General features: G+C 46.9%; 1 protein-coding gene across 8 annotated transcripts in view; it reads right to left on the bottom strand.

The window, feature by feature from the left end:
* Nucleotides 1–14,602, bottom strand: part of TCF3 (transcription factor 3) — a 120,749-nt gene that overhangs the window by 20,059 nt on the left and 86,088 nt on the right. For all 8 annotated transcript variants that reach the window (XM_048831026.2, XM_048831025.2, XM_048831024.2 and 5 more), the window contains exons 7-8: nt 11,109–11,238; nt 8,318–8,367 (exon numbers count right to left, since the gene is read on the bottom strand). In XM_048831026.2, coding sequence (XP_048686983.1) covers nt 8,318–8,367; nt 11,109–11,238 — 180 coding nt within the window. The remainder of the gene's footprint in view (nt 1–8,317; nt 8,368–11,108; nt 11,239–14,602) is intronic.

Consider the following 14,602-nt stretch of genomic DNA (forward strand, 5'->3'; position numbering starts at 1 on the left):
TTCTCTTCTCCCTCGTCCCTCTGCCTTTTCCTGACAGGCTACCTTCCCCCACCAGATAGCCTTTAACCTATTTATTGTGGCTAATAATGTAGCCAATTCCCACAGCAAAAAGAAAAGGGGGGAAAAAAAGAAAAAGGAAGAAGTTCAGCCAAAGTTAAAGCTGAAAAGCGATACACTAAGTTATTCAGGAAATCCTCACAGCTAAGATGGGCACCAACCTTAACTCTGTCCCCTTCTCCCTGGTGCCTCTCCCCACTGTCACACTAAACTTGGCCTCCTGCATCCCTCATCACGTCTCATATGTGGGCTGGAGATCACCTAACCAACCCTTTCCACCCGGACAATCAATCTTTCATCGAATAAATCCAACTGACGTGCAGCTGCCAACACTCGGGAGGGGGTGGAGAAGAAGTGAAAGCAGAAACGTGCCCTACATTTTTGATCTTTCATGCCCCATGTGTGACGGACGGAACAGGCCAGCGCGAGAAGTTCCAGCTTTCCTCTTTAGTTCCCTTTTCTGTTGTTATGGCTTTTTATGGGTAACCACAAGGATTATATCTGGATGTTAAACCCCAGTCCCCAGTCAGATTCAGAGGGAAATGGGAGGCAAGTATTCTGGACCCATTTGCTCCTGTATCTGCTTTTCCTTACCAAAAAGGCTTCACTGTCACCTATACCCAGCTCTTCCGTAGTGTCTTTCATCTGGAGAGCTGAGAGTGCTTTGCAGAGGCGGCAAGTATTCATTATCCCCGTTTGACTGATTGGGAAACTGAGGCAGACGCCAAGGTCTTCATCAGTGAGGCTCTTCACCCCCTGGCAGCCCTTGACAGAAGTCACCTCCAAATTCCATTCAAACCCTCTACTGACACACCCCACTGCAGGCCAGCTGCTCAGCCCAGCAGCACGGGTACAGTGCTGGGTTTGAGCGGCATGAAAACCTGCCGCTCAGCATGTGCGACGCAGCCCAGGTCGGGACACCTGCAAGCCCTGGCTTAGTTTACTGAAAAGCATCATCCTCTCCACATAGGCCAGGCTCTTGGGAACAGGAGCCTACATGGCCCACTGCATGACAAAGACTCCAAACGAAGGAGACCGAACGCACACGCACACAATGATGCCTACACGGAATCTAGAATGCTGCGGGATTCCTTCCTTTAGGGCAAATAACTCTTGGTCAGCCCCATGAACCTTTACTTCTGCAGTAAAGGATTTCCAACAACAAAAGAGGTGGAACCAACACCTATTCCGTTTATTCAGCGCAACTAAGGGACTCAAAGGAGCGTTGTCCCTCAAAATGAAGGACACTTGCAGAGGCCTGCTTCTGTAGATGGCTACAGCAACACTGCAGTGGAGCTATGTGCATGTCATGTGTTCCGTAGCACTTTGAGAATAGAGGCAGGTAGCAAAGAAAGGGTTATTGACCAAATGGATGCTAGAAAGCCCGCTGAAGACAAATGTCTCGTGTGCTGATGTTCAAATGTGTTGAACAAACGCACACTGGATATGCAAATAAACCGAAATGCCATTTAAACTGATGCGAAAACCTTCCCAGGACCTATTTTCATCACTATTGATTCATTCTGAAACTATTTTCTTTTTAAATACATATGAAAGCAGGGACCGGGGGTTGCAGTAACTTTTCCGGGCATTCTCAGTTCATCAAATGACTGGAAAAGCATTTCTGTTTGTAAGGGAAGCCAGCAGGGATGTGGCAAGGGTCTATTTCCCCCCGAGATCCCCTCTCCCCCCAGTCTGCAACTTCTAACATTTTTATTGGCGCAGGTACAAAGTGCCAATGAGGAAGAATAGAAGAATGGCTCTATTTTTACAATTGCCCAAACCACTGAGAAAATGGGTTTTAACAGGGAGACAGCAAAAATGTGCTCTGAAAAGCATCGGTAATTACTCTTGTTAAAATAAATTCATCCCTTTGCACCTTCAGTTCCTACTTCTCAGACTAGCCATCCCAGAGACGAAGGCATCAAAATGCACCATCTAAAGAAGAGCACCCACAGCTGAGACAAACAACAATCACTGATACCCAGTGTGTCCAGCGCATGCCTGGATGGAGTGATGCAATGAATTTCACAAGGCTCCGGACAATGTTTACACTCCATCTTTAAAAAAAAACAGAAAAACCTCAGAACCATGCCCTCCAAAGAGGCTTTAAAAATCCCTTGTTCTCTCTCTCTCATATACCCTTGCCCCTTCGCTTTCTCTTCTTAGTGAGCAAACCCCCTGACCATGCTCCAAAGTCGGTTGTCTTCCAATACTACACACCAGTGTATCTTTAAAAACAAAAACCCCCACCACCATCCACTAGCTCTTTGTCAGCTCACACAGCAGATTTACGACCCCCACCCCACCGTTTTAACATGTTCCACAACTCTTTGGGCTAATCTGAAGGTGATAACTGAATTAAGGGAGAGCTGTAAAAGTCCCTATTGCTCCCCTCACTCCTATAGGGGTCCCCCGTGTGTCTCCTGCTGCTTTGTACCCAGAAGCAGCAATCACCAAACTGCAGTGTTCTCTGGGTGATTGGAGGAGAAAGAGACGGCAGAGAATGTAACTTGTGACCTTCTGTTTCAACAGATCGCCAAGTTCAGATGGAGTCTTTATTGACCTGATAGCACAAATTTAGATCATAAACTCATAAAAAAACCACAGAGGGGAGGGGGAAGGGAGAGAACTGACAGATGCTGACAACTGGCCCCCACGCCCTCTTAAAAAAAAAACAACCTAAAAGCCGTTTGCTTTTGTGTGTATCCAAGAATCTCCCCATTTCAACACAGAGACAAACCTTGAAGTGGAATGCATGAAAAAAAGTGTGTGTGTGGGTGGGTGGATTGCGCGTGTTTGTGGCAGGGAGGTGGGGAGAGATGGGGAATGGAACAGGCTACAAAGAATAAGAATCCAGTAAATTGACTTTTCCTATAATTTGATTAAATAGCGGGAGCTGGGACAGGGAATCGAATGAAGCACATCTAATAGCCCTGCACCATCTGCCAGCCCCTGGCACCTGGCCAGTCTCCAGGCAGCTGTGCAGCACTGGAGGAGAAGAAGAAGGGGTGGGGGTGGGGAAAGGAGGTTTAACATATTTAATAAATCCTGAGCGAGAATAAAAAAAACGGTAAGAAATATCCTCACCCAGGCAGGAAGCCGACGCAGGATTCCGAAGGTGTCCAACGTTTGCACCCTGCTGTTTCCCAGACCGCTGGAACACCCCCCCTGCCTCCTCCCATAGGCACATAGGCACCCCCCATTCCTGGCTTTGAACTCTCCCCACCCCGCCCCCAGCTCTATTTCAAGGGAGTCAAATTTCAGTCCGATTACTCATTAACGCTCCGAGGTCCTCCACACCCACCGCAATGCAATTCACTCATGCAACCGCCTCGACACATCAGCGCTCCCTGGATGTGTGAGGTAGATCTGGTGTGTGTGGGGAGTGTGGACACACGCGCACACACTTTTTTTTTTTTTTTTAAAGCCTGGAGACAACAGATTCAAAATGAGCGGCTTGAATTTTATGTGAGGATGTTTCTAGGAAAGAAAGAAAAGCCCTGGAAATCTTTCGTTTCGGCGTTAAATAATAAGGAGGCTTTCAAACAGCTTTTTCTAAAGACATCTAAGAGTATGTTAGTTGGGGTTAAGGGAGAGGGGAGAAGAGGGGAGCTGGAAATAGACATGCTCCATCAACTAACGCTGTCTGTTGTCCTCCAGAGAGCAGGCAGACGGCCGCTCAACTCAAGTCACCCAACCCATCAGCTGCCCCCCCCCCCCCAACTAGCATCCCCAGCTTGCTGAAAGTCACCATGCACAGAGATAAGAGCCCTCTAAGCCTGCCCTCAAAATATGTAAAGCAGCCGACGAGCCTCCAAAATCCTCTGCGCTTGGGAGGACCTGACAGAATCCACACGCAGACCCACAGGAAACAGTAAATCATAGCCAGGTCTCTCCTCCCCCCCAGCCTTTGCCTCTGTCAGCTAGAGAGTCAGACCTCTGGGACCTACAGGTGAGATCATTTCCTGTGTTTAAAATTGCTAGCACCGAGAGTAAAAGGAGGGAGCTTGCCAAGAAACCGCATTAAATTCACCAGCACTGGGATTCTCAGGGTGTTTTGGTTCTCCCACCCTGTTATTCTTGTTCAAATGCATAAACCAGTGAGGGACTTCAGGCAACCTTGCAGACTAATATTAAACAGAGCAGTGACCAGACTGTAAATTTATACACTTAGAATAGTTGCCAGCCACCATACTTTTGACTACAACAGAATCTTCAAACAAACTACTATTCTAGGAGCACTGAAGCCAGTTTCCACAGGACTCAGAGACAAAGCCAGACAATGCTTCAAGTTGTATGTATGTATGTGATCCGAGATCTCTACTAGACAAGGGCACATGGATGGTTAAGAAATGTGACTTGGGTCAAAAAGCAAAAGGTAGGGGCTGGCTAGTGTCTCAGGGAGGCAGAGCAAATGCTGGATCAACATGCGTGTGTCTCCGCTCTGGTGCGCATGTGGTGAGCAGAATCTCTCGTTGACCCAGATTACAAGTTTTTACTCCCTTTGTTGGGAAAACGCAGCAGCGGCAGTGTCATTGATATATGGATCCAAAGGCCAGAAGGAACCATTGTGAGCACCTATTCAGATCTTTTGCACAACAGAAGAATTTCACTTAGTAACTCCTCCATCTTTTAAACCAAGCAAGTGGCAAACTGATACGATTTGTCATAGGTCATACAGAGTTTGGTGTATCCAAGAAGCAATTTTAAGGTGGCTTGTGAGAGGCGAAAGGCAGGTGTCGGATACAGAGCGGGATATCTGGCACACAAGCAATAGGATTTTAGCTGTACTTTTACCGAATGGATTTTGATGCAACTGAACCCTTCCGAGCAGCTGCCAGTTGTATCACACTCAGCACTATTCAGTCAGGCCCTGATCCTTCTCCTGCTGAAGTGGATGGGAAAGTTCCTACAGACTTCAATGGCAGCAGGCTTTAAGTGCACAGGCCCCAGGCCTATTTTCAGGGTGATTCTTGCACATGGGGTAATTAGACACAGACTCTCTGCCTTGGGACCCATTCCTTATTGTGCCATCCAAACTATGCAGCCAGCCGCCAGACACGGTCACATCCACCCTGACTTATTACTCAGAGCAGCACAGGAAAGAATGCGGCTCCTCGGGCCCAAAGGAAAGAAAGGAGAGTGTGGGTGGCGAACGCACAGCGGCACAGAGAGAATAAGAGCTGCAGCAGACTTTGCTGTTTTCCAGAGCTGCTACTTCACAAGGGCAAAAAACTCAGGACGACCATGTGCTAATGTACAACAGCATGACCACAGGACACACCTGAGGGGCCATTCATGGCCAGACCTGCTAGTTAGAAGAAAGACCAGCCTACCTCCATCCCATCTCCCTTGCCATCAAAGGAGTAGGCAACATCCCCTGGCTTCCATGCTTTCCACTAACTTTTCTAGTTCGCTCTTTAACTCACTGATGTGTTTGCATCTCATGCTGCCTTTGGCAGCGCTTCCCCTGCTTCAGCCACCCTCAACTATTTCAGCCACTGACCATTCCAAGTTTTCAAAGCAGTTATGGAATTAAGATTAAAGTACTTTATTTTAATAAGATGTTTATGAACCTATTTACTTTGCACAGGGTCCAGTGATAACATGGAGCAGGCTCTTTTGCTGAATGTTTGCAGACGACCTCAGACAAGAAAACTTCTTTGATCAGCTGCCCATTAGGAGGGCAAAGCCTCACTGGCCACATACTTAATTCTGTGTATAGGTGCATATTTCTCTCTCTTGAAGAAAGAGAGTTTTAGACCTCATGGAGGTCTAAAAAAAATTAAGGGGGGAAAGGAGGGAAGAGGAGGTAGGGCAGAGAAGAGACAGCAGACACTCCCTCACCCCTAGACCAGGGAAATAATTCTCTATGAAAAAGTGAAGCTAAATTCGCTTTAGCAGCCTGCACTGGAAGAGAAGAGGGTGTGCGCTCCCACACGTGACTTCTAGCCATTTATGTTCCACTGGTCCCTTGCCACTGCAATTCAGGGGCTGCTGCACTTTGCTAAGGATTACATAACCCTCCATCTTTCCTCCAGGGATGCAGAACAGAACAGGTTATATTATTCCTAGTAAATTCCATCCTACTCTCCCTTAGCTGGGGTGGGAAGAAGAGAGTAGTTTCTTCGACAACAGGGGCATGCTGTTTACAGAGCCGCATGCACATTCGCCCCACCTTGCCGCTGGGCTGGCTCAGAATTTATTATTATTTTGTTTAAAGGCAAAAGAGGGGGTTGCCGTCCAGTTTGGCTCCAGTACCAGAGAGCAACTCTGTGCCTGGCCCAGCAGTTAAGCAGAATGATCCCGTGTAGTGAGACTACCATCTCTTTGGGCCTGACTCATCCTGGAGCACCGTGTCTGTGCTTCAATAGAGTTTTCCAAAGCGACTCGGAATTCCGCGTGCCATGCTAGAGAGATGGTAAAGGGGCCTGGTTTTCAGGAAATGTTGAGCACCCATCCTCTGGAAACCTGCCCCTTCAAACTAGAGACCTCTTAGCCTCCACAATCACTAGTACCTCCTTTGAAAACTGAAGCCAATAACTGTAACCAGCAGGGTTAACTGGCCATCTGCTAAGGAGCAATACGTTTCTCATATACTACCTCCAATGAACGCTCTGGGAGCTAACCCAAATTCAACTGCTCCGAGTTCCACCTGGACCTGAAGGGACAGTATGAATTCAGATTCGCTTTGAACAGGGCAGCTTAAAATGCACCACAGGGGATGCTTATTGCAGCTAAACTAGGGCACAGCCTGCAATAAGAAGCCCCTCAAGTGTCCTTCATTCGGGGGTCGGCATTGGTTAGTCCCAAACTTGCCTCTATTCCAAACCAATTGTGTGTGTCCTGCTGGACTTTCACCATAGAAAACATTTTACTTCAGAAATACAGAATCACGAAACTGAGATTACAGACTGTGCTTTACACTAAAGGAAGGAATACCACAGCCGTTTTATGTTCCCTGTACGAAGGAGTGAGTGTGTGTCCATCCCACGTGTTTTGAGACTTTGGGCCTGTGTAGTCTGAGCAGAACGGAAGGCTCACGGCACGCACTCGGAGAAGAGCACAAGTCTTCCACTCAAGAGAATTTCACCTCCACTTTCGCCTGAAGTTTGCAATCCATCCACACACAGGCAGTCAAGCAAAAGCTAGAGCATGGAACGTAGTTTTTGCTCTTCGGTGCTTCTGGCCAATGCAAAGCTGCTCTGCTCCCTTCTGTGTGAGAACCCTCCAGTCCACTCCAATTAACTCTCCTGGAGATTCCATTACTTCCAGCCATAAAGACACTGTTCAGTTTATTCCCCAATAACTGCCACAGAAGTATGGCTAACATATTCCTACAGGCTGCTCGGCATTCTTATAAAACAACACAGGCATTCCTGCACACCTGGACCGGCCCCAGCTGCCTGCCCATGTTACAACTGGTTTGGTTTCCCTTTTGGAATGAAATCTGCTCGTGTGGAATATTACATTTCATAGGGGCATTCGCCACAACGTCAGACAGACAAGAGCCAAGAAATTCAGGGCTATAACCGATAGGCCGTCCTTTTACTGTGCAGGTGGTACTGGAGAGGTGGCGGCTCTGGCTGTACACTAATACCTTACAAGCGACGGTGTCGGACCCGGGCCTTCTGCTTCCCTCTCCTCCCCTTCCTGCCCTGCAACCCAGGTGGTACTACCAAGAGCTATTCTGCACTTGAAGCGTAACACTCACTTCTCTCAGGTTACGGCCCCATTGCATCTGCACAGAACTTGGTCTTACCAATCATAGACTATCAGGGTTGGAAGGGATCTCAGGAGGTCATCCAGTCCAACCCCCTCCCTGCTCAAAGCAGGACCAATCCCCAATTTTTGCCCCAGATCCCTAAATGGCCCCCTCAAGGATTGAGCTCACCACCCTGGGTTTAGCCAGCCAATGCTCAAACCACTGAGCTCTCCCTCCCCCTACATGTCTTCCCATTTCTCTGACACACTAAACTGTAGCCAGTAAACCTCTTCCCTACCCCCCAAAATACACCCCCCCCACAGCACTTGGATCAACGGTGACCAAATCTGTAGGGACATAACTTACCGCTGCAGTAGGGAATATAGTTAAAATGAGATTTAGCAGCCACCGGTCCATACTAAAACTGTTGGGGATGGGGAGGCTTAAATCAACTTGAAAGATCCAACCTGAAGATGTAACAGAGCTTAGATACTGCATTAACTATAACTCGTGGAATATCTGCAGAGCAGATTTCTGTTCAGTGCTGCTTACCGATGAGGGCAGTCCTGGGGGCACCTTCCGAACCTTTTTAGGCTGGCCATCTGGTGTGGAAAAAAATAAAATAAATAAGAACAGAGGATATGAAACCACCTTTGAAAGGATAAGTTACAGGCTGGCTGCTGACGCTATTGGGATATGAAGCCCCACAGGGTGTTGGAAGCTAGTCACAAAGTGCAGCTAAGTAAAGCCGCCACTGATAGAAGACACAGCATTAAGTGCACCTCTTTGATTACAACTCCTTGGTAACGCTGTACAAAAGGAAACTGATTTCGGACATAGCGTGTTGCAATGTCTCAGGTCCGACGGCTCCTGTTTTCTGCTTGTTCTCTTTACAGCCGTGTTTTCCTGGGAGAAATTGACCTGAGAATATTAAAACAGCCCCCCCGTTAGCTGCTGCCGTGATAACAGGGGCTCACTTATCCCAGGATAAAAGGCCACGCATAAGCTACTGATTTTTGGAAAGGGTGCCAATAGGTTCATTAGAGAGGGTTTGGGAGAAGAAGGGAAAGGAATCAACCCAAGCAATGTTTGGCTCACCCTGCAACCTGAACACAAGTGAGCTCCAACAATGAGGAGTCCTTGTGCCACCTTAGAGACTAACATTTATTTGGGCATAAGCTTTCGTGGGCTAAAACCCACTTCATCAAATGCATGGAGTGGAAAATACAGTAGAGAGGTATAAATATACAGCGTATGAAAAGATGGGGGTTGTCTTACCAAGTGCGGGGGGAGGGGTCAGTGCTAACAAGCTAATCCAATTAAGGTGGAAGTGGGCTGTTCTCAACCAGTGACAAGAAGTGGTGGAAATCACTTTTGCAGTGCTAATGAGGCCAATGTAATCAAGGTGGCCCATTTCAAAAAGTTAACAAGAAGGTGTGAGTACCCGCAGGGGGAAATTAGTTTCTGTAGTGACCCATCCACTCCCAATCTTTATTCAGGCCTAATTTGATGGTGTCCAGTTTGCAAATTAATTCCAGTTCTGCAGTTTCTCATTGGAATCTGTTTCTGAAGTCTTTTTTGTTGAAGAATTGCCACTTTTAAGTCTGTTATTGAATGTCTAGGGAGACTGAAGTGTTCTCCTACTGGTTTTTGAATGTTATAATTCTTGATATCAGATTTGTGTCCATTTATTCTTTAGCGTAGAGACTGTTCGGTCTGGCCAATGTACATGGCAGAGGGGCATTGCTGGCACATGATGGCATAGATCACAAGTGAGCTCATCAGTCATTTGCTCCTTAAAAAATAACTTGCTTAGCAAAAGGCACTGTGATAGGATGTCAGGCATTAGGACTTTACCTAGAGATGGAGGGCTACTGCACTGACTTGCCCATGAAGACAGAAGAGGTGGGTCTCAGATCCAAATCAGGGGGATAAACAGTGTAGCGTTTTTAAAGTAAGAGATAGGGTATAGTGGGAAGGGACATTTTCAGGGGGAAAACCCTAGAAGCTCAGGCTAAGGGTTTATGGATTTTCTCATGAAGAATTAAGGCTAATCCTAGTCAGAGGTGAGAGTTTTAGACACCAAATGCAACGTGTTTGCTGTGTGAGCGGAGGTTGAGGGACTGTGCCCATTCATACATTTTCTAGCTTAGGAGAAGAATTCGTAACACAGAACCACTCAATCCATTTAAACAGTGGAGCTGAAAACCTGAAACAGTGAAATTCTTATGCAATTAATTAAGCTTTGAATATCAAAGCAAGTACCCTCCCCTGCATTCCCCTTTCTAAAAATACCCAGGAAAACCTGCATGTAGGGTTACATTGCATCTGGCTCCATTTGCAGTGCAGAGACAAAATCAGCAGCCACAGAACAATTTCAGACAGGGGGAGGGGGGATGTTAGCAGGTAACATCAGCACTGGAACATGAGTGCCTGTCTACACTTGAAAGTTAAATTCACACCCTACCTTAATCCTCATTAAAGCACAACAGCTGTTCCTGAGTAACGCCATGTGCGGATACATTTACTCCAGAATAAGAGCACTTTGTTCCAGTTTAGTTTAAATCATGTTGGATTAAGTTTAAACAGGAACACGGCATTCTTATTCCAGAATAAGAGTCCACAGATGGAGTTAAGCAGAAACAACTCCCTCTGTAGACAAGAACTTAGAAGCCAAAGGCACAACTCAGTGCCTTCAAACTCCTCAGGTAGATGACTATCTGATAATCAGAACTCTGTGTTGCTTACTGTATTACTCTATTACTTAAATGTTGTTACTATATTACTCCTGGCAGCCAAGGTTCACTGGGGGGTAGCTTTTATATAAAGGGCACTTGAGCAGAGGCAATAGGGTTAAAGGTTAGAGGGGCACACTCACACAGTTGCCAAGATTTTCAGATGTGACTCGTGATTTTGAGAGCCCAACTGGAGACACCTTACAGGGTCCTGATTTTCAGAAAGGATTGAGCACCTGCCCACGGGAAATCTGTCTTAGGTTGGGAAACCAAAATCACTAGACACTTTTTACAATCTTGGCAGGTATTTGCCTGCAGAGTGGAGGAAATCACACATCGCTAAGATGCTACATAACCCAGTCTGGCAATGAATTTTTCAAATGTTTGCCAGATCCACATCTATGTAACCCTGCAGCATTCATGCACAGATCCATGTTCTCAAGAGATCTAACTTCTATATCATGAATGGCATCAAGACAGTAGAGCATTTCTGTGGCCAACACGGTCAGCTTGACCAATTTAAAGTGCAAATCAAGAGAGAAGACATCCTAGTCTCATTATCTTACAATCAGCATTGCTGCACCAGAGGGACATTCACGGTGACTTACCTATGTTGCTGTCAGCACCTCTCCTACGAGGGTTGTTTGGGTAGGAATAATACTGAGACCCTCCCTTCACCCCCGTGGGGGAAAGTGTGGTTGGACTTGCAATTCCCATTTCACTGGGCAGGAAACCAGTCTGCAAACAAGAAGACACACAAACCCTTCCGTGTCATTATGCTGTAAAACCATCACAGTCACTGAGAGATAACAGAAGCTGCCTTGGAGCACCTCAACCTAAAAATCAAACCAACCAGCCATAAAAAAGGCAAAAACAAATAAGCCATCCAGAACTCGAGTCATGTTTACCAAAGATGCCTGAACTCCAAGTTCTAAATCTGCACCCACAATTATTTGGTGTAATTAACTGAGCACAAATGACAGAACCTAGATGTCTATCTAATTTGCAGTCAATTGGCTGCATTCGGTCATTTGCATCGACAAGCGAGTGTGCGTGATGGTGCCGAGCAGTACAAGAGAAAGGACAGGTTTTCAGTTTAAGGCATTGCACTGGGACCGCTAAGCAGATTCTCCAGGATAGCAATAGCAGCAGAGCTCACATAGATGGGGTATCCACGTTACCACCAGTGTCTCATCTAACCCTGCTCAGAACTGGTCTAGGAGACACCACGGTTAACAAAAAACCCAAACAAAAGACACTCCTGCGGCGGAGGAGAGAAATGCTTCTGGCAACAGAAGTGGTTGACAGAAGCAAAAGTGGTGCTGCGGGTCCCTTGACGATAGCCCCTGCAGAAGCCCAAAGCGGAAGATTTCCCAAGCAGCTTAATACAGACAAGGCTACTGAGTCTAAGGACGAGAGGAAGGATGGTCTTGTGGTCAACAGCACTCAGGACTTGGGCTGGTACCTGGGTGTACCATGGACTCCCTGTGCCTCAGTCCCCCCTCCATAAATTGAGGATAACCACCCTTCCTTTGATCTGCCTTGTCTATTTAGACTGTATGCTCTTCAGGGCAGGGACTGTCTCTGACAATATGTACATACAGACCCCATCACAACAGGGCTCCGATCTCAGATCTACTGATTCACATTAGAATGTGATTATTATAGCCTTTCAGTATGCTAAACTGTTGAATCCTATCCTGCTCTGCTTCAGTTGTTTACTCTGCAGAGTGGTTAACCCCTAGTTAAATGCCTTTTAGATCTCTAGACTATCAATGACTTATTTTCCTTAGGAAATTCCATTAGAACCAAAATGTTCTTCCCCACCCCACCCTCCATCCCAGTTTACAACCTGAACCCAGAATTTTCAGAAGTGACCCATGATTTTGGGTGCTCAACGGGGCACATGCATTAAAAGGGTCTGATTTTCAGCTAGTGCCAGGCGCCCATCCCTCTGGAAATCAGGGTCCTGTAAGGCATTTCAAGCAGAGCGCCTTCTGAAGACATGACCAGGAGCTGAAGCAACAAAAATTCAGGTTAGAAGACAGACACAACTTTTAATAGTATGTGGATTTTAACAACTGACCTGGTGGATTCCCCATCGCGTGAAGCCTTTACATAGAATCATAGAATATAAGGGTTGGAAGGGACCCCAGAAGGTCATCTAGTCCAACCCCCTGCTCGAAGCAGGACCAATTCCCAGTTAAATCATCCCAGCCAGGGCTTTGTCAAGCCTGACCTTAAAAACCTCTAAGGAAGGAGATTCTACCACCTCCCTAGGTAACGCATTCCAGTGTTTCACCACCCTCTTAGTGAAAAAGTTTTTCCTAATATCCAATCTAAACCTCCCCCACTGCAGCTTGAGACCATTACTCCTTGTTCTGTCATCTGATACCATTGAGAACAGTCTAGAGCCATCCTCTTTGGAACCCCCTTTCAGGTAGTTGAAAGCAGCTATCAAATCCCCCCTCATTCTTCTCTTCTGCAGGCTAAACAATCCCAGCTCCCTCAGCCTCTCCTCATAACTCATGTGTTCCAGACCCCTAATCATTTTTGTTGCCCTTCGCTGGACTCTCTCCAATTTATCCACATCCTTCTTGAAGTGTGGGGCCCAAAACTGGACACAGTACTCCAGATGAGGCCTCACCAATGTCGAATAGAGGGGAACGATCACGTCCCTCGATCTGCTCGCTATGCCCCTACTTATACATCCCAAAATGCCATTGGCCTTCTTGGCAACAAGGGCACACTGCTGACTCATATCCAGCTTCTCGTCCACTGTCACCCCTAGGTCCTTTTCCGCAGAACTGCTGCCTAGCCATTCGGTCCCTAGTCTGTAGCTGTGCATTGGGTTCTTCCGTCCTAAGTGCAGGACCCTGCACTTATCCTTATTGAACCTCATCAGATTTCTTTTGGCCCAATCCTCCAATTTGTCTAGGTCCTTCTGTATCCTATCCCTCCCCTCCAGCGTATCTACCACTCCTCCCAGTTTAGTATCATCCGCAAATTTGCTGAGAGTGCAATCCACACCATCCTCCAGATCATTTATGAAGATATTGAACAAAACCGGCCCCAGGACCGACCCTTGGGGCACTCCACTTGATACCGGCTGCCAACTAGACATGGAGCCATTGATAACTACCCGTTGAGCCTGACAATCTAGCCAGCTTTCTACCCACCTTATAGTGCATTCTTCCAGCCCATACTTCCTTAACTTGCTGACAAGAATACTGTGGGAGACCGTGTCAAAAGCTTTGCTAAAGTCAAGAAACAATACATCCACTGCTTTCCCTTCATCCACAGAACCAGTAATCTCATCATAAAAGGCGATTAGATTAGTCAGGCATGACCTTCCCTTGGTGAATCCATGCTGGCTGTTCCTGATCACTTTCCTCTCATGCAAGTGCTTCAGGATTGATTCTTTGAGGACCTGTTCCATGATTTTTCCAGGGACTGAGGTGAGGCTGACTGGCCTGTAGTTCCCTGGATCCTCCTTCTTCCCTTTTTTAAAGATTGGCATCAAGATGGACTCTCTCCCTCTCTAAAAACATGCTCTAACTCAAGCACAAGCCATGGGCAGGATGCAGGAATTCCCTGCAGGTGAGATTCCCTGGTCTATGGTATGCAGGTGGTCAGAGCACATGATCCGAATGGTCCCTTCTGGCCTTAAAGATGATTCTAATGAAGGCCCAAGATTTGATGAGTTTACCATTATCTCTGTGGTAGCAGATGATGAGAGTGAACTTCCCTGCTCACTAAGGCGGGGGGAGGGGGGGAAGGAGGAGACGGGGATTGGTCCTGCTTTGAGAAGGGGGTTGGACTAGATGACCTCCTGAGGTCCCTTCCAACCCTGATATTCTATGACAGGTTTGTGCTTTTAAAATACTATTTCGGTTTGGTCTGATGTAAGCAGAAAGTGTTTGCTGTGTCTAATCTGCACCACAAATACCTACACGGCTTCAGCCTGTTTCTTGCCTCCCAGCTGATGAAAGGCCAGTGGTTGAAAGCTCCCTCTCAATCCCCACAATCCACTTCACAAGCAGCTGGAGGTTTCACAGATTGTAAACAGAGTTTAGCAGGAGAGATTTACGTTGGGAGCTTT

This window comes from Caretta caretta, chromosome 25 (assembly GCF_965140235.1).
Source record: "Caretta caretta isolate rCarCar2 chromosome 25, rCarCar1.hap1, whole genome shotgun sequence".
Lineage (NCBI taxonomy): Eukaryota > Metazoa > Chordata > Testudines > Cheloniidae > Caretta > Caretta caretta.